Source organism: Talpa europaea (genome assembly GCF_964194135.1).
Source record: "Talpa europaea genome assembly, chromosome: 11".
In the NCBI taxonomy this organism is placed as follows: Eukaryota; Metazoa; Chordata; class Mammalia; order Eulipotyphla; family Talpidae; genus Talpa; species Talpa europaea.
This window is the reverse complement of record NC_140078.1, coordinates 63873199-63888805: the sequence shown is the minus strand read 5'-3', so window position 1 is coordinate 63888805 and position 15607 is coordinate 63873199. Positions and strand designations below refer to the sequence as shown.

Sequence of the window (15607 nt, the reverse complement as noted above, 5' to 3'; positions counted from 1 at the left end):
AAAATGAAACAACAAAACCACAAAGCAAAGCACAGCACTGAGAAACTGAAGTGACTAACACCGTTCTGATCTATGGCAAACTCTGGGTAAACTATGATAACATGGAAGTGGTGGGGCCAGTGCCAATAAAATGTGTTCAAAAATCTGACCAGTTCATGGAGTTTCCTTTGTAAGAATCGAAGGAAAAGTAAGTATCATCTAGGAATATTCTGGTAAAGAAAGTGTGGTGAATAAAAAGAAGCAGTTGAAAAGGTATTCGTCTGACCATCATACTTTATTTTCAATACAAATAGGTAGTAAAATAAAAGGTTATCCAGATATCTTTTAAACAAGAATACATTTTCTGTGTATCAAGCCATCATTTACAGATTAACACTGCACAAAATTTGAATTTAATAACTCTTAATTTGTTCACATAAAATTATATGAAATAAAGAAAATTACATGTACAGTATGAGAACCAACAAATGAGAACCAATTCAAAGTCCTAAAATCACGTCTGTATTAATTCTTTCACATTTCCCAAAAAAATCACACGCATCTACAAAATGAATGTAGGTATTCTTAACATTGAACATTATTTACAAAAATGAGTTCATCTCTCTCGTTACTTTTGATTCTGCAGGCCTGCTGACACACACACATACACACACTGAGGTGCCAACTCCGCAGAGTCACAACTGCCCTGGGCTCTGCCTGGGGGTGGGGAAGGCACTCCTTGCTCTGGAAGGAGGGATTACACCAACTCATAGTATTTCCCTGTCTGGGGGTCAAAGTAACAGTTCAGACATGGGTCATACAGCAGAGTCAGCACCTCCTCGTCCTCTTCCACACTCACGTCGTCTTCACCTGTGGAAGGGGAACCACAGACAGGTTAGCTGCTGGCCGGACATTCCCAAATTGCAAAACCGGAAGGGCAACGAAGCGGGAATCACCATCTCTCCCGAGAGATTTTCTTAAAGTGGGCAGGATATTGACGCTGGAGAAGAGAAATGCTGCAGACGGGCGGAGAGCTCTACAGTACAGCGTGGTGGAGGAGAAACAGAGACTGCAAGGGCAGCTTTGATACAAAGGATAAGAAAAATTGGAATGGAGAATTGGCAGGGAGGAGCAAGAAGGGGGAGGGCCAAAGAATTCAGGAGTTATGCTAATTCGGATTAGGGAAATTGGAGCAGGATTCAAAATTCAATGATCTTAGTTCCAGACTTCTTCACAGCCAGAGCTGTACACATGCAAAACAGGGCAAATTAAATGATATCACAGAACTCAGTCCTCACCTATCGATCCAAAAAGGCTACCAAATAAACATGAATTAAAATAATAATGTTGTTTAGAAATGTGAGATACAAAAAGCATAGAACACATGAGGAAAACACAGTGTCAGCCTGTGTTTTCTTTATTAGCGGTAGTTAAGGTCTGTCATACTTGCTGGGAACATGACCTTTGGTTTGGTGGTTTTATCTGGTGAGAGTCATTTAGGTGATCTGGATGAAGAGAACTCTTACTGTCCAAGATACTAGTAAGGTTTGGTTGGTTTCTAACAAATAGCATGCAATGAAAAAAATGTGTTTCTAAGATCTTTCCTAAACACCTATTATATGCCCAGTGTTGTGGTAAGTACTTTGGAATTTGATGCCATCACCAGGAAATGAGAACCTTCTAGACACTTCTGAATATCCATATAATAAGAGTTCAGAGGCTGGGAGGTAAAGACCTTCCCAAGTTGAAGGTCTAAGCAGGCCCAAGGGGAAGGGGATGATTAAGACACTTCTTTCTCTGTCCTAGCCCAGGCTACTGAGGACCAAAGAAAAGCAAACCTGGGCTTGGAGGGTGGGCAAAGAGCAGGGTTGGCACATCATAGAGGCTCAGTAAACAATATTTTTTGAAAGGGTGAATAAATGATTGTGCAGCAATGCTTGTGATCTTAAGTGTCACTGCTCCAAGTAAGGGATTGTGGTGGTGGTGGGACTTCTGCCAAATTCAGACCATGCTGGTACATGGGCAGCGTCAGGATGGTGACAAACTGGAGTTAAGCTCAAGGAAACAAGGCGAAGGGGTGAAGGGGGGCGGGGTTTGAAACCACAGCATAGCCATTCCTCTGCCCATCCTCCTAAATATTCAAAAGCATTGAAAGTGACCCCTTCCTGCACCAGGCACTGAGCTAGGTATTAGGGATGCGATGATATCAGAAACACACCATGTTTCTCAGGAGTGTGCATTGATGCAGGCAGACCAGGCGGTCAGCTGATGCTCTTGTAAGTTGCACGCAGTGCTGGCAGTCTTGAAAAGTGGAGCCTGACTGAGCAATGAAGCGTCTGCTATGCTTACTAAAACATCAGTGGTTTAGAAAGCACCTTCCCAAGCACTACTTGGTTTGACTCTCACAATCCTGTGATAGGTGGGAATTATCGTGCCCATTTCATGGATTCGGAAAGCGGACTGCAAAGTTAAACAGCTCACCTGAGGTCCCTAGGTGAGTCAGAAGCAGTGTAAGGGAGGAAGCTTAAACTTGCTTCTGTGTTCTTTTTGCCACACCGTGCTTGATGATTTTGTTCAAAAGGTGGTATAACATGTTCATTTGGGAGCTAGCATATTATGGAAATTTAAAGATGGAAAAGAATAAAAAATTGTAAAGGCATCCTACATTAACAGAAATTAGGTTTGGAAACAAGCATATTCCAAAAACCACTGACAAAGATGAAAAAGTCCACGTGGACAAGCAGAGGCAAAAAGTCCAATTAAGCCCAAAGGAACCAGGTTTATTCACTCCAGAGGAGAGAAAGCTTGATGGAGGTCACAGCAGCCCTGCTGGCTTTAAAGAGATAGAGGGTGGCAAATGAGAGAGAAGATTCAGTAGGGTTCCAAGAGGAAACAGTAAGACCAATGGGTAGAAGTTACATGGAGCCGGATTTGGGTTTAACACAAGGAAGAATTTTCTAAACATTAGAGCTGATCAGGAAATGGGATGTGGACTCTGGGGGTGGGGGTGGGGGCGGTGAAGCAGGGGCAGTCACACATGCAAGCTTTTGTAGATGCACCCTGCATAAGACAGGGGACCGAAGCCAATGATGCCTGCAGTGCCTTTGATGAGCTTCTGTGACTCTTGGCTGCAGTGGTCGATGTCCTTGAAGTATGACAGGTCTTTGCTAACGCCCTCGTTATTAGTGGTAGCTGACCTGAGGGCCCTGTACAATTTAAGAACAGGACCTCAGAGAAGGCAGGCTGCCTTTCTTCATTTTCTACTGTCACCTTAAGAGTGATTCCCCAGGCTCTGCCTCCCCTTCTCCCTCTAGGTAGGAGAGGTTGAGAATGCTTTTCAAGTGGCTGCTACATATTGAAGATGAGTCCCTTTAGGTCACGTCTCCACATCAAGCACATCAAAGAAGAGTGTGCACTTCCTTTACTTTCAGATATTCAATCCATCATCCCTTTTTTATCTCGCCTACTGCAGAGAACAGAACAAAATCAGTTTATCAATAAGTAACTATTGTGTGCCTGCTATGTGATTGAGCAGTCTAGTTGTGGATGTGACAGTTTAGTTGGAGGTCACACACACACACACACACACACACACACGAAACAAAAGCAGCTACTAAAGATTGTAAGGAGTTAAACTGGGAGTTGCAATTGCAGACTAGCTGAGATCTAGCACTGCTGGCCTCTAGAACCTGACAAACCTGGGAACTTAAACATGGAAAAGAGTGAAAAATTGGAGATGGATGGAAACTTTTTGGTTTATTACCTGAATAAGATTAGTCTAATTATAGGTTATTTTACCTTACTGGACCTTTGGTTTTTCATTTATAAAATAAGAATAACAATGACTATTTCATAGGATTTTGTGGAAGAATATAGTGAACATTGGGTAGCAGGCATAGCACAGTGCACACAGCAATTGTTCAATAAATAGTGGTTACTATTATCATTAAAGATGTAAGTGATAGAAAGATATAAAAAGAAGTCATAAACCATAGGCTATAATTTTCTTCTTCTTTTTTTTTTTTTTAGCAAATCAGAACAAGAACATTGATAAAGCTTAAAGTACAAAGGAAAGGCTTCATAGAGGTAATCAGTGTGACATTTAGCAACGCAATCAGCCAGACACAGATGTGAAACCCTGGGGAAATTCACCATTTTGAGCCTCATCTTACTCATATGTAAAGTAAGGATAGTAACTATGAGAAAATGACACTTAGCACACACACCCATAGTTATCATCATCATGGTGGAAAGCACAAGATGGCTAAGTCAGACCAGTGGGGGTTCATACCTTAGTCCTTACCCAGAAACTGAATGTTTGATTTTTCACTACCAAAATACTTAGAGTGGATTGATATGAAATACAAAGCTCCCGCTAGTTTTACACAGGCCATTGTGATGAATTTATCTTAAAACAAACAAACAAACAAACAAACAAACAAACAAACAAACAAACAAACAAAAAAACAAACCAGTTCTTTCACCATAGATCATGTTTTTCAGAAAGAAAACTAATTTCTCCATCAGGCATAATGGTAAAACTACGTCTCACTGAGGTAAATGATTATGAATAAAATAATCTCGGTGGTCTGTAATCTGATTCTTGTTCATACTCCATCCGCGCAGTGGGGGAAATTCTGTTACATGGTATATAATTGCTCAATGCAGTATGTGCCTATACTTTCCAAAAAGATAAAAATTTAAACTGGTGCTATTAAATTAGAACACTCAAAATATTGTACAACTAGTCAGGAGTTTTTCAAGATGGAAATAACCATTGTAATGGACCACGGGTCTTTTTCACCTAACTGCAAAGGGATTGAGGTGGATCCAATTCATTCGTAGAGGTTTTGCTACACAATGCACACAAACTGAAGCTATAACTGCTATATAAATGCATTTGTTCCAATACATATCACTATAAACTGGAACCTCATGCATTATAAACATGGGACTAAGGCAGGCTTTGTGGGTTTTAGCACTAAAGCTTTAAATGGATGAATTTAAAAATCCTACCAACAATGACATTAGTACAAAAATTGGGTGATATTATGTATAATTTTACATTGAAATAAGTGCTTTAAACTTGCATAAAAGGTTTGTTTTCATTATAACTTAATTTTCAAAGCTTCCAACTTACATCATTTTGCCATTGTAATCCCTACGTAATGAAATTATATTATCATTAAGCAATTACCACTATGATGTCAAGCAATGGGAAATGTTTTGAAAGGTAATTATTGTGCATGGGTATAGGGTAATTTTCAATTATATTCTTGGATAGTGCAGGGTTTGTTTTTCCCCCAAATGCTAAATTGCTCTATTTAAAGACTGGCTTCAGAAACTCTAAAAGGATGAATTAACAAACAAAACCATTCTCTGTTACTAGACTAAGAGCATCTGGACAGGGGTCCAAATTACATTTTTACTCTTCTTCACACAAAAAGTCATTTCTAGTGAAATGAAATTGTCTTTCAGACAATGATTTATTTATAAAGTTTCAGCCTCATCCACTTTGAAATTTGTTAATAGTAATAACAGAAGGGGCCAGAGCAAACACAGCAATATCAGTGGCTCTCCCCAGGTTAGATCAGCTAGTGCAAATAATCCCTCCAGTTTTCTCACTGTTTGAAAGTCAATTAATATAAATGCTTAATTATCTATATTTAATGCATTTTATCTGTAGATAATAGGAAACCTATAAGCACAAGCAAAGTCTTCAAATGTGAAAATAAATGATGACACACCAGTTATCAGATTTAAAATCTCTGAATCAAGACATTATCCCTGGTTTTCGATTTTCTGATGCTGCCATCAAGAATTTTTTTTAAGGTTAATGCATTTTCTCTTTTATAGATCTTGAGAACTGATTGACTGTATTTTTATGTGCATACTAATACACTATTGTTTAAACAATTCAATGGTGTGGGATCACAGTTTGGAACAGTCAGCCTTAGGATCAATAAAGATGACATTTTAGATAAGATTCTGCTGAGTACCAAGTGCTTGCAAACTCTTCCACCAATATCTCAGAATACAGCAAAATTAACTTGCACTAAAACCTGAGGAAGTATGCTGGATTTCAGTTCTCAGCAAATATGTGCCCTCTATCCAGAGAAAGAGAAAGGAAAACAATGAAATAAAAAGAATAAAAAGACTTTCTTTTATTAGAAAGCTATATTTTTTTTAGAAGGCAAATAACATGCCATAATCATAGTTCAGTTTTCATTAAAGAAATAAATAAATCACCCTTTTAAAAAATGAAGGTTATATTTTACTTGGAAAATGCCATTTACACTGACATGTTGAAGGATTTGGATGATTAATTAGGATTTCTTGCAATTTCACTTTCACGTACTCTTATAAATATGCAGTGTTCAAATACATACTTGACACCAAACCTTCTTATTGTATATCTTATACTTAAACTCTGTCCCACGTTAATTATACCTCAAGAAAGTTGGAAAATCCCCCACAAAATAAACGAGCACCTATAACCGTGTGGCTTACAACTCTGGATGCATTTTGTTACACATGAAGAAAGGTCTTTAGCCAGATTATTGAGCTTTGAAGCCTACAGAGCCTATAGAGCCTGATTTCAGCAAGGGGGTAAAGCTGCCATTAGGGAAAAAGTATCCCAATTCCATAAAGTAAGCTTGGACCTCATGCTGGATCAGGAGGCCTTTTGACGTGTATTTGGGGGAATAAATAGGTAGGGATGTTTGAATAAGGGAGGGAGCCTCAGACACTAACAACATGCTTACTTCTCTACTGGAGGGCTTATTTCTAGTAGTTCCCAAAGAAGGGATCTCTTCATACCAGTGATAACGCTGATTCCCCTGCCTCATCACTTCTTCAGAGAAGACATCCCAGGGCCCTGATAGCTGCATGAGAGAGAAAAATCTCCCTACCCCAAGACTAATCAGAGAACAAAAGGCAACTAGTTGCCTCACAGGGGAAGGGACAGGGACTCTGGAATCAAGAAGACATTAATACTAATCATTTCACAGCTCAGAGTTGAGATAGGGACACTATGTGTCTAAGGAGAGTACTATAAAGAGTATTATTTTATCAGAAAGCTCCAGGAAGAAATTACTAAATTAAAACTATTGCAGTGGCCATGGTATTCATACAGGTCTTTGCAAACCTAGATGGGAATTCTGTGATGCGGTTGTAGTGCGGGGGTTACTGTCTGACTATCTGGCCAGACAGTCCTGGAGAGCATCCTGCTTCACATACAGTGGGTGTGTGGACTAGCTGTGGCCTTCACCTGACCTGTATGGTGGGGGCATAACATAGCCCCACGCCAGGTGTGCTAGGATGCCACCCTGAGGAAACACACAGGAAAAGGTGACACAGGAGCAGGCAGATGCTCTATTAATATCGACATCTATTGTGATTTGCAAATAACCAACACTGTTTTTTAGAGGAGACCTTCTATGCATCTTAAATAAATCTTTAAGAAAAAGGGAAGACCCACAAGGAGGCCAAATCATCCTCATGTTTCCCATGCAGATGTGCTTGTTCACTCATTAGACATCACGGAGCTTTAGCATGTCTGAGGCACCACATCACGTGCTGGGGCTACCAGGTGTTCCACGAAGCACTATGTCTAATGAGACAATGAATTTTAAAGCAGATTTTAGAAGACTGCTTTTAGACTCGGAGTATTAGGGAAATGGCAAATAACTGCATGGCAGGAGCCAGGAGGATTGTGCAAGGACCAGGGTCCCTTCCTGCTGGTCATAGCACTGTGAGACTTTGGTGAAGTCTTTACTAGTAATTTGGATATTACATCTACAAAATAAGCATCTGCTGCCTATTTCTATCCTATGGGAGATAAATTAATGGTCACTAAGAAATATCCTATGTGGCTTTGCACAGAAGTGTTATAAAAACTGAGGACCCTAATAAACCAAGGGAGGTTTCTGAGGTTCAGAGGGAGTGGGAAGGAGGAAGGGTTATAAGGGTGTAAGGGATGGGGGCAGGGGGTAAATTAGGAGCCATCTGTAACTTCCGTTACAATATATGATGGAGAAAGTGAATGGAGAGATGATTAGGTTCTTTGCAGACAGGATTATGCCTAAGTGCTGGTAGGGGTGAAGTTGTTGGGGCCAAAGAAAGCAATTTGCTGTTTATAGACAACTCCAGGGAGACACCACATTCTGCAGAAGCGGCAAGTTGTGTGTGCGTGCGCGTGTGTGTACATGTGCATGGGGAGTGGGTATGAAAAACAGGGGCCGATGAAGTCTTGCTAGAGAACAGCGTGTGCTCTCTCCCTTGGTTTCTCACCTTTCACCCTACACAGTCAGGCCCTGCCTCTTCCTGCTCCTGGTGGAGTTTGGAGGTTTATTTTCTATGGATAGAAAGCCAGAAAGGTAGAGGACTTTGGACAACAGGCGAGGAGATAGTGCTGAGGGCGAACCTGAAATCAGGATCAAAGGAAAGTTCCCTTCTGTAGCCCACAGGCTTGTGCTGTCCAGGAGGCTTTTAGACTTTTCCGTCTTCTGGAAGCCTTAGTTATCTGAAATTACTTTAAATTGAAATTTCTTTTTGAGAAATTTTCAAATCACAGATGGCACATCAATGCAGACCATGTAGTCATGGAAAGGTCAGTTTGGGGGGAAAAATTCTCAAAAGATTTTTTTTCTCCCTCACCATAAAAAGAAGTAACTTGTTTTTTTGAGACTCTGGCAATTCCAAAAACTCTTCTGAATACTTTTCTTACTCAAAATCCATGGAAACTGTAAGAGAGGTTTACAGACCCAAAGCGGGGATCATTATTATTCCATTTTGGAGCTGGTAAGCCTGAATAATTTAAGGGTCATATCTGTAAAGGAACAAATGTCAAAAACAAATTGACGACTATTCTTCAAGCAACGTTCAGTTCATTTTAAAAGGTCAGTTTGGTAGTTTTCTTGAGTTAGGTTCTGAAAACTTAACTTCCCATTTTTTACATTTTACATGAGCTCGAGGAAAACACAATTTTTAGTAAGTGTTCAGGCACCTGGGCCCATGGTAACTGATATTCAGCAAGTATATCATGGCCCATGAGGAATGGAGACCATGGCCTGCTCTTCTGTCCAGTGGGAAGGCACTGAGCACAGTGCTGCTCCTGCTGGCTGCTGGGCTCTGCTGGAAGCCAGCTGTTCACTTTTAAGGTGGCACTTACACACCTGAGACACATTCTGGCCAACTAGAAACTGACTGTGACACAAACTTGTACTGAGTAAAATAGGGACTCAAGGGCCACACATGCATTTATGTTTGTAGGGCCTGGGGAAAGTTTTCTGGAATTATGTGTTAGTCAGGCCATCTTTCCCTGTTAAAATGTAGTGAATGCCTCCAGCTGCATGGGAGCATTGTGGCCTCTCCATCTGTGGCTCAGCACAGGGTTCCCTGCTCTAAGTCCCACCATCCATGTGAAAAATGGAATAATAATAAGTAACACTAGTACTGGCACCCAGTGACTATTGTATTATTGTGCAGATGGGCCTGGGACCCTGGAAGATGGACTAAACATTAGTTATTATTTATATTCCAGAAGTCTGAGGATCAGAGACACCCCCTTTCTTTGAGAATAAGCCTTCATGTCCCAGCAATGTCTGTGCAGAAAGGCACTGAGGAGGAGGAAACCTGGTTCTCCATGCTAGCTCAGGCTCTGATTGAGCCTTTGATCTTGTCAACTCATTTACCTCTTCAGGCAAATGGAGGGGGTCGAATTACATCAGTGTTTTTTGGATTACATCAGTGTTTTTTAACTGGTTCATCAGAGCCCCAGGTAGGGTTCTGAGACCCTAATTCCCTCTTTAGCTAGAGGAGTTCTGCTTTATTTGTTTTATAAACTGGGATTCCATATGAAGATTTCATTTAAAAGACACCTTTACATTGCTTATATATGCACTGCATAAGGTGTTTTAACTGCTAAAATGCATGGGTCCAAGTTCAATACTCTCATTGTTGAATTTTAGGAATATATCTAATATACAAAAAAATTTGGAATTGAGGGAAAATCGAAAATCAGATAACAATGAATGACCCTATGCCACCCCCAACCAACTCCAGGTTGTTACTAAGAAATGACTAGTTGAAGAACATTTATCTTCCTCTTTTCATCCCTTCCTCCTCCTTGTCCTCATTGTAAAAAGAATTTGGAGGGTATCTACTATAACCAGAAATTGTAGAGAAGTACTAGGGATCCAGGAGTGAGAAAACTGACAAAGTTTCTGCTCTTAAAAAAGCATAGGCTAGGGCCTCCCCGGTGGCGCAGCCGTTGAGCGCTGGATTGCGTAGCTGCCTGCAGCCTCTGCAGCGCCAGTTCGATCCCCGGCCACCGGGTAAGGGTCCCACATGGCGCACAGACCTCTCCTGCCACGCCCGCTGCTCCCCTCAGCAGTGTATTTTGTCAGTCTGCCTGTTCTGTTCCCCGCTCTGGCTCTGGTGAATTCTCTCACCCTCCTGCACTTCTGACTATACCCAGTGCTTGTATAAATAAATAAATAAATCTTGGAAAAAAAAAAAAAAAGCATAGGCTATTTAGAAAGAAAGACAATAAAGCAGTAAGCAAACCACAAATTACAAACTCCAAAGACCATGAAGAAATTGTACAAGGTTAAGTGAGAGACCTACTTAGACACAAGATCATCTAGAAAGGCCTTTAAAAAGATGGGCTACAACATGCAAATACTCAGACATTGCAGTTCTGTGGTGGTGTCCTTCGTTCTGCTCCTTATCCCCTTGGCCCTGCACCCCTCAGTCACTCCTCTGGGGGACCCGGGGCCACCTGACACTTCTGAGAGGGAGAGGGAGGCCAGTCCAGGGTCTAAGTAGGTGACTGGAGGTCTGCTTTTTTTTTTTTCTTTAAAGAACCACGCAACTTAACCCTTGAGATATTTTAATTTCGTTATCCTGTAGTTCAAACACTCAGCGGGAAAATAATGTTTTAATGCCTGGAGATGCCTCTCCTCCCTCCTTCACACATACAATTTTTTTTTTTTTTAGTAGGTAATCTATTTATTGGGCTTAAAACCAAAAAGTATAAAAGCAGTGGTTGGGTTCTGGGGCCAGGCTGCTTGGGTACAAGTCCCAGTTCTGCCAGTGACAGTCCTGTGACCTTAGGCAAATTTTGAAGCACTTTGTGCCTCAGTTTCTTTAGCAGCAAAAAACAACAAATATACACACAATAATAGTACCTTTCTCATAGAGTTGCTGTGAGGGCTAAATGCAACAATTTAGCACAGTGCCTGACATAGAGGAAGTGCTGACTCAGTGGTACAGGGCACTAGAAACCCAGGAAGGTCCAGACTGCCCACTAGTGTGCCCCAAGCTGGCTATTGAAGCCCATTATTTTTCTTTGACAAACATTTATTAGAACATATGGTAATTCTGTCTCAGTATATTTTTAAGTATAGACTATGCCAGTAACATAGAAAGATGAGCCAGATAAGACACACTAGTTTTTGATGGTATTAAATAGCTACAAACAAGTATATCAGAGATGAAAACTGAGGAAATGAAAACTGACAAAAATCTAGGGTGACAGGCAGAAGGAGTACAAGACCAGATAATGCTGGCCAGAACATGTTTACAATCCTCTGAATTTAATTTGTTAATTTTTCCTCGATGGAAGTTCTGTTTATTTTCAACATAATTAAGCTCCTGCTGTCAAAACGTCACTTTGCAATGGTGACTTTAAGATATCCTTTCAGGCACTTATCACAAATATATCTCAGGTGCCTTTGCTCAAGGACCACGCTCTCAGTTCCTGTGGCTTATTTAGGACACTTATTATAACGTATTATTTGTTCCCTTACAGCAAGGTCTCCTCCTGACAGCCAAGATTCTATTTTTCTGTCATAAGTAATTATAAATGTACACCTCTAAAAAGATTCCCAATTTGAGGGGCATAATCTATTTCAGATAGTAAATCATAGAGACATCTCCATCCCTTGGGTGGCCAAAACGTGTAACTCAGATGTATGAGCTCTTGCTCTGAATTCTCCATACCTGAAGAAAAATGGGATGCTCCACTTTCTCCCTGGGGCAGTTAGGGGACAAAAAAAAAAACCTGGCACCTTTGTTGAAGCAATTTATATTGGCTTTAGTTTTTTCTTTTTTTTTTTTACTTCAGATATAGCACCTCCACCTTCCAAATCCAACTCTAAAATTGTCTCAGGGAGTCCGACTCTCAGGTTATTTGTCACACTAATTATGCACTTTAGACTCCCTCCACCCCTACTATCTCAAACTCTCTGTTTTCACCAAAGGTTCTTTTCTGTTTCTCCTCCATGCACTCTAATAGTCATATTCTAGCTACAACTAGAAATTGATAGTTCATCTTTATGGCTTTAGCCAACACAGGCAACCCCAGACAAATTTTCATTCCTGCATCCTTTCAATTTTTCTATTACTAATACTACCCATTGTAGCTCTGTGCCAGCCTTTGCTTTAATGAAAAGACTGTGTTTCTATTAATGAAAATATGTATCTCATTGATGGTGGAATATTGGTCTGCTTTATAATAATACAAAGAGCTAATATTTGTTAGGTACTCTCAGGTGCTTTGTACACAGTATACCTCTGAATCATGATAAGAAAGTTTTTGGTGGATGTTTTATCTATTGTATTAGTCTTACTATTATTATCATTTAAAGATTTATTTATTTATGCATGTAAGAACTGGAATACAGGCCAGAAGTGAAGGGGATGAGAGGATTCACCAGAAACAGAATGGGGAATAGAACAGGCAGACTGACTGAAATACACTGCTGAGGGAAGCAGCAGGTGAGACAGAAGTCTGCTGAGCCATGTGGATCAGCTCCCTGGCTGGCCAGGGATCTGCTTCAGTGGCTGTGGATAGCTTCATAGTGCTGCGACTTAACCCCTTGTGCCATCAGGGATGCTCTGTATTAGTCATCTTATATAAATGCAGTAACCAAAATTCATAAAGTTCACACAGCAGGGATGACAGGACTGTAATTCAGATGCAGGTCATTCTGATACAAAAGTCATGTTCTTATGTCTTAAACTATATTTTGCCCTGGGATTAACCTTTAGAAAAATAAGGCCAATTTCTCTCTTACATTCTTTGTAGTTGCAAAGAACTTATTATCATCCTCTAAAATGAGGCATAGGTTACCTCATTTTGTGTGTGAACCTAAGTGATCAGCATATAATAAAATCAGTGGCATCTCAAATGACTGATTTTCTGTTTCTAGTTAATTATTTTTATTTTTTATGCATAGCATTTTTCATATTCCCACCTTGCGCACTCAAACTTCCAGAAGAATCTGGATGCAGCTCTGCTGAATGCTGACTGGGAGGAACAATTGGTGGACTCAACATATTTAACCAGTCCCTGAAAAGAAGAGAAAAAAGTGAATCAGCAACACGTCTCTAATACCATATACAGATTTTACCTTTCCCTTGGAGTTTTAATTCCCTGGAGTTTCCACAAAGAGGATCTTCATTCTTCCTCCTTCACATTTCAGAAAGATAAGATGTCTAGAAATTAATATCCAGTGTCTTTATTTACAATGGTAGACAATCCCAACCAATAACTAAGAGTGCTGGCTTTCCAGGGCAATCCCAGCTTGAAGTTTCCTAATGTAAGAACTTGGCCAGGTTATTTCATATCACTAAGCCTCATCAGTAAAAAGTAAATAATAAATGACAAAAAAAAGGATGAAAATATATTTGGTATGTATGTAGGTAGAGTGAGAATTCAATAAATTTCAGCTAAGACCACAATCTTCATTATTAATGAAGATCAAAATGTGCTTTATCTACAATGATAAGCCAAGATAGGAAATGAATTCTGTTGGCATTAACCCGGGAAAGTATGGCAGAATAAGATTATAAGTCTATGCAGTAGAGATTTTCTTTGCAAGCCATTCATTCTTTCTGTATAAAAAGTGCCTGAAAATAAAAATTACCCAATTCTGATTTGTAATATTTTAAGATATGTTCAGTCACAGTTCACCTTAGCTATCACTAGATTATGGCTAGTGAAACTGGCAAGGCAAGTGTGCTGTGTAATTCAATTTCATAACAACACATTAAGGGCATCAGAAAGAATTTGTCATAGACTTCCAAGCTAATGAAGCATTTTCTGATAAGCACCTTTTATTTAGTCCATTTAATTATAGCAGGTGAAAAATTCCTACATTATAGTAAATTACAAGGTCACTCACAAATTACCAGAACAGTGACCTCATTACTCACAAAGAGTGATGGAGAGCAAGGACGAGCAGGAGCAAAATAATGTTATCATATGATGTTGCATACATATGATCCCAGGAAAATTAGAAAGCATACAATGTCATTAGTAGCTCCTACTAATTGTCAATGCATGGGGGGAAAAGTAGGTGGGGGTTGCTATCTGATTATTCTAAAAGGTAAGACATTCATGTCTTAGGCTAATGATTGGATTAATGCTTTTACCTTCTCAGCTATGAAAAGTATAGACTTCTTCTTTTTGTCATTTGTGCTTTGTTGTTTCAAAATAATTTCAGATTCATAGAAAAGTTACAAAAGGAATACAAAGAATTCCTATATACCTGTCACTCAGATCACCCAATTTGTACATTATCACATTTACTCTATCTATCTATCTATCTATCTATCTATCTATCTATCTATCTATCTATCTATCTACCTACTTACCTGTCCACTTCATCATCACCTCTCTCAATACGTATTGGCAAATTTAAGGTGCATGGGCCAAATTTGGTCCATTTTTACACATTATGCAAACCAAGAATGGTTTTTACATTTTAAATGGCTGGAAAAAATAATAATGTTTCATGTAAAATTCAAATTTCAGTGACCGTAAGTAAAATTTTACTGGATACCTCCATGCTTACTTGTCTATTTATTGGCTGTGGCTCCTTTTGTGCTACTCGATAAAGTACTTGCTATTTAGCCCTTTGCAGAAAAAGTTTGATGACCCTGATCTACAACTATAGGCTCATATTGATTTCTGCAATACTAATACAAACCCCAATTCATTCTCACCTTTCCTCTTTCACATCTCACCTCCTAAAGTACACAAAATGCCAAAAGTAGTGTCAGAATTGCTTAAGCAACCAAAATAAAGCAACCAATAAAACACCCTAAACTTACTCTCCAGGGTTCTCTGTTGAAGTTTTTTTTTTTTTTTTCAGACAGAATGCTACGTTCAAAAATTTACTTGAGTTAGTTTCTGAGCCCCCTGCTCCCTTTTCTAATCTTGTTGATATTTATTATGTTGCTGAGTACATAAAACATCAACAGTTCAAAAGTCAAAACTATACAGAAAGTCATATTCAGGTAAGGCTTACATTCTTTTATTCTAGTCTGTTCCTCTCCTCTCATCACTTCCACCTACATCCCCACTTACAACTCTCAATTTCATTAGTTCTGTATTTCCTATGTCTTTTTTTTTTTCCAAAAAATAAGCAGATATATATTTATTTTTTATTACTCTTCTTTCTTATGTAAAAGGTAGATTACTACTACTACTACTCTTTCACATTTTCATTTTTTTCACCTTACAACTTACACTTCCTGGAACTCACTGGTACCAGTTTTTAGAGGTTCCTTGTGTGGTTTTTTTTTTTTTTCTTTTTTAACAGCTGTCTACAGCTCC

The 15607-nt window shown here is 39.4% G+C and overlaps 1 protein-coding gene across 6 annotated transcripts in view; it reads right to left on the bottom strand.

Moving 5' to 3' along the window:
- Positions 1-736: 736 nt before the first annotated feature.
- Positions 737-15607, bottom strand: part of CFAP20DC (CFAP20 domain containing) — a gene marked incomplete at both ends in the record, with an annotated part of 188525 nt that continues 173654 nt past the window's right edge. For all 6 annotated transcript variants that reach the window (XM_084248259.1, XM_084248260.1, XM_084248261.1 and 3 more), the window contains 2 exons: positions 737-849; positions 13242-13336. In XM_084248259.1, the coding sequence (XP_084104385.1) occupies positions 737-849; positions 13242-13336 (208 nt within the window). The remainder of the gene's footprint in view (positions 850-13241; positions 13337-15607) is intronic.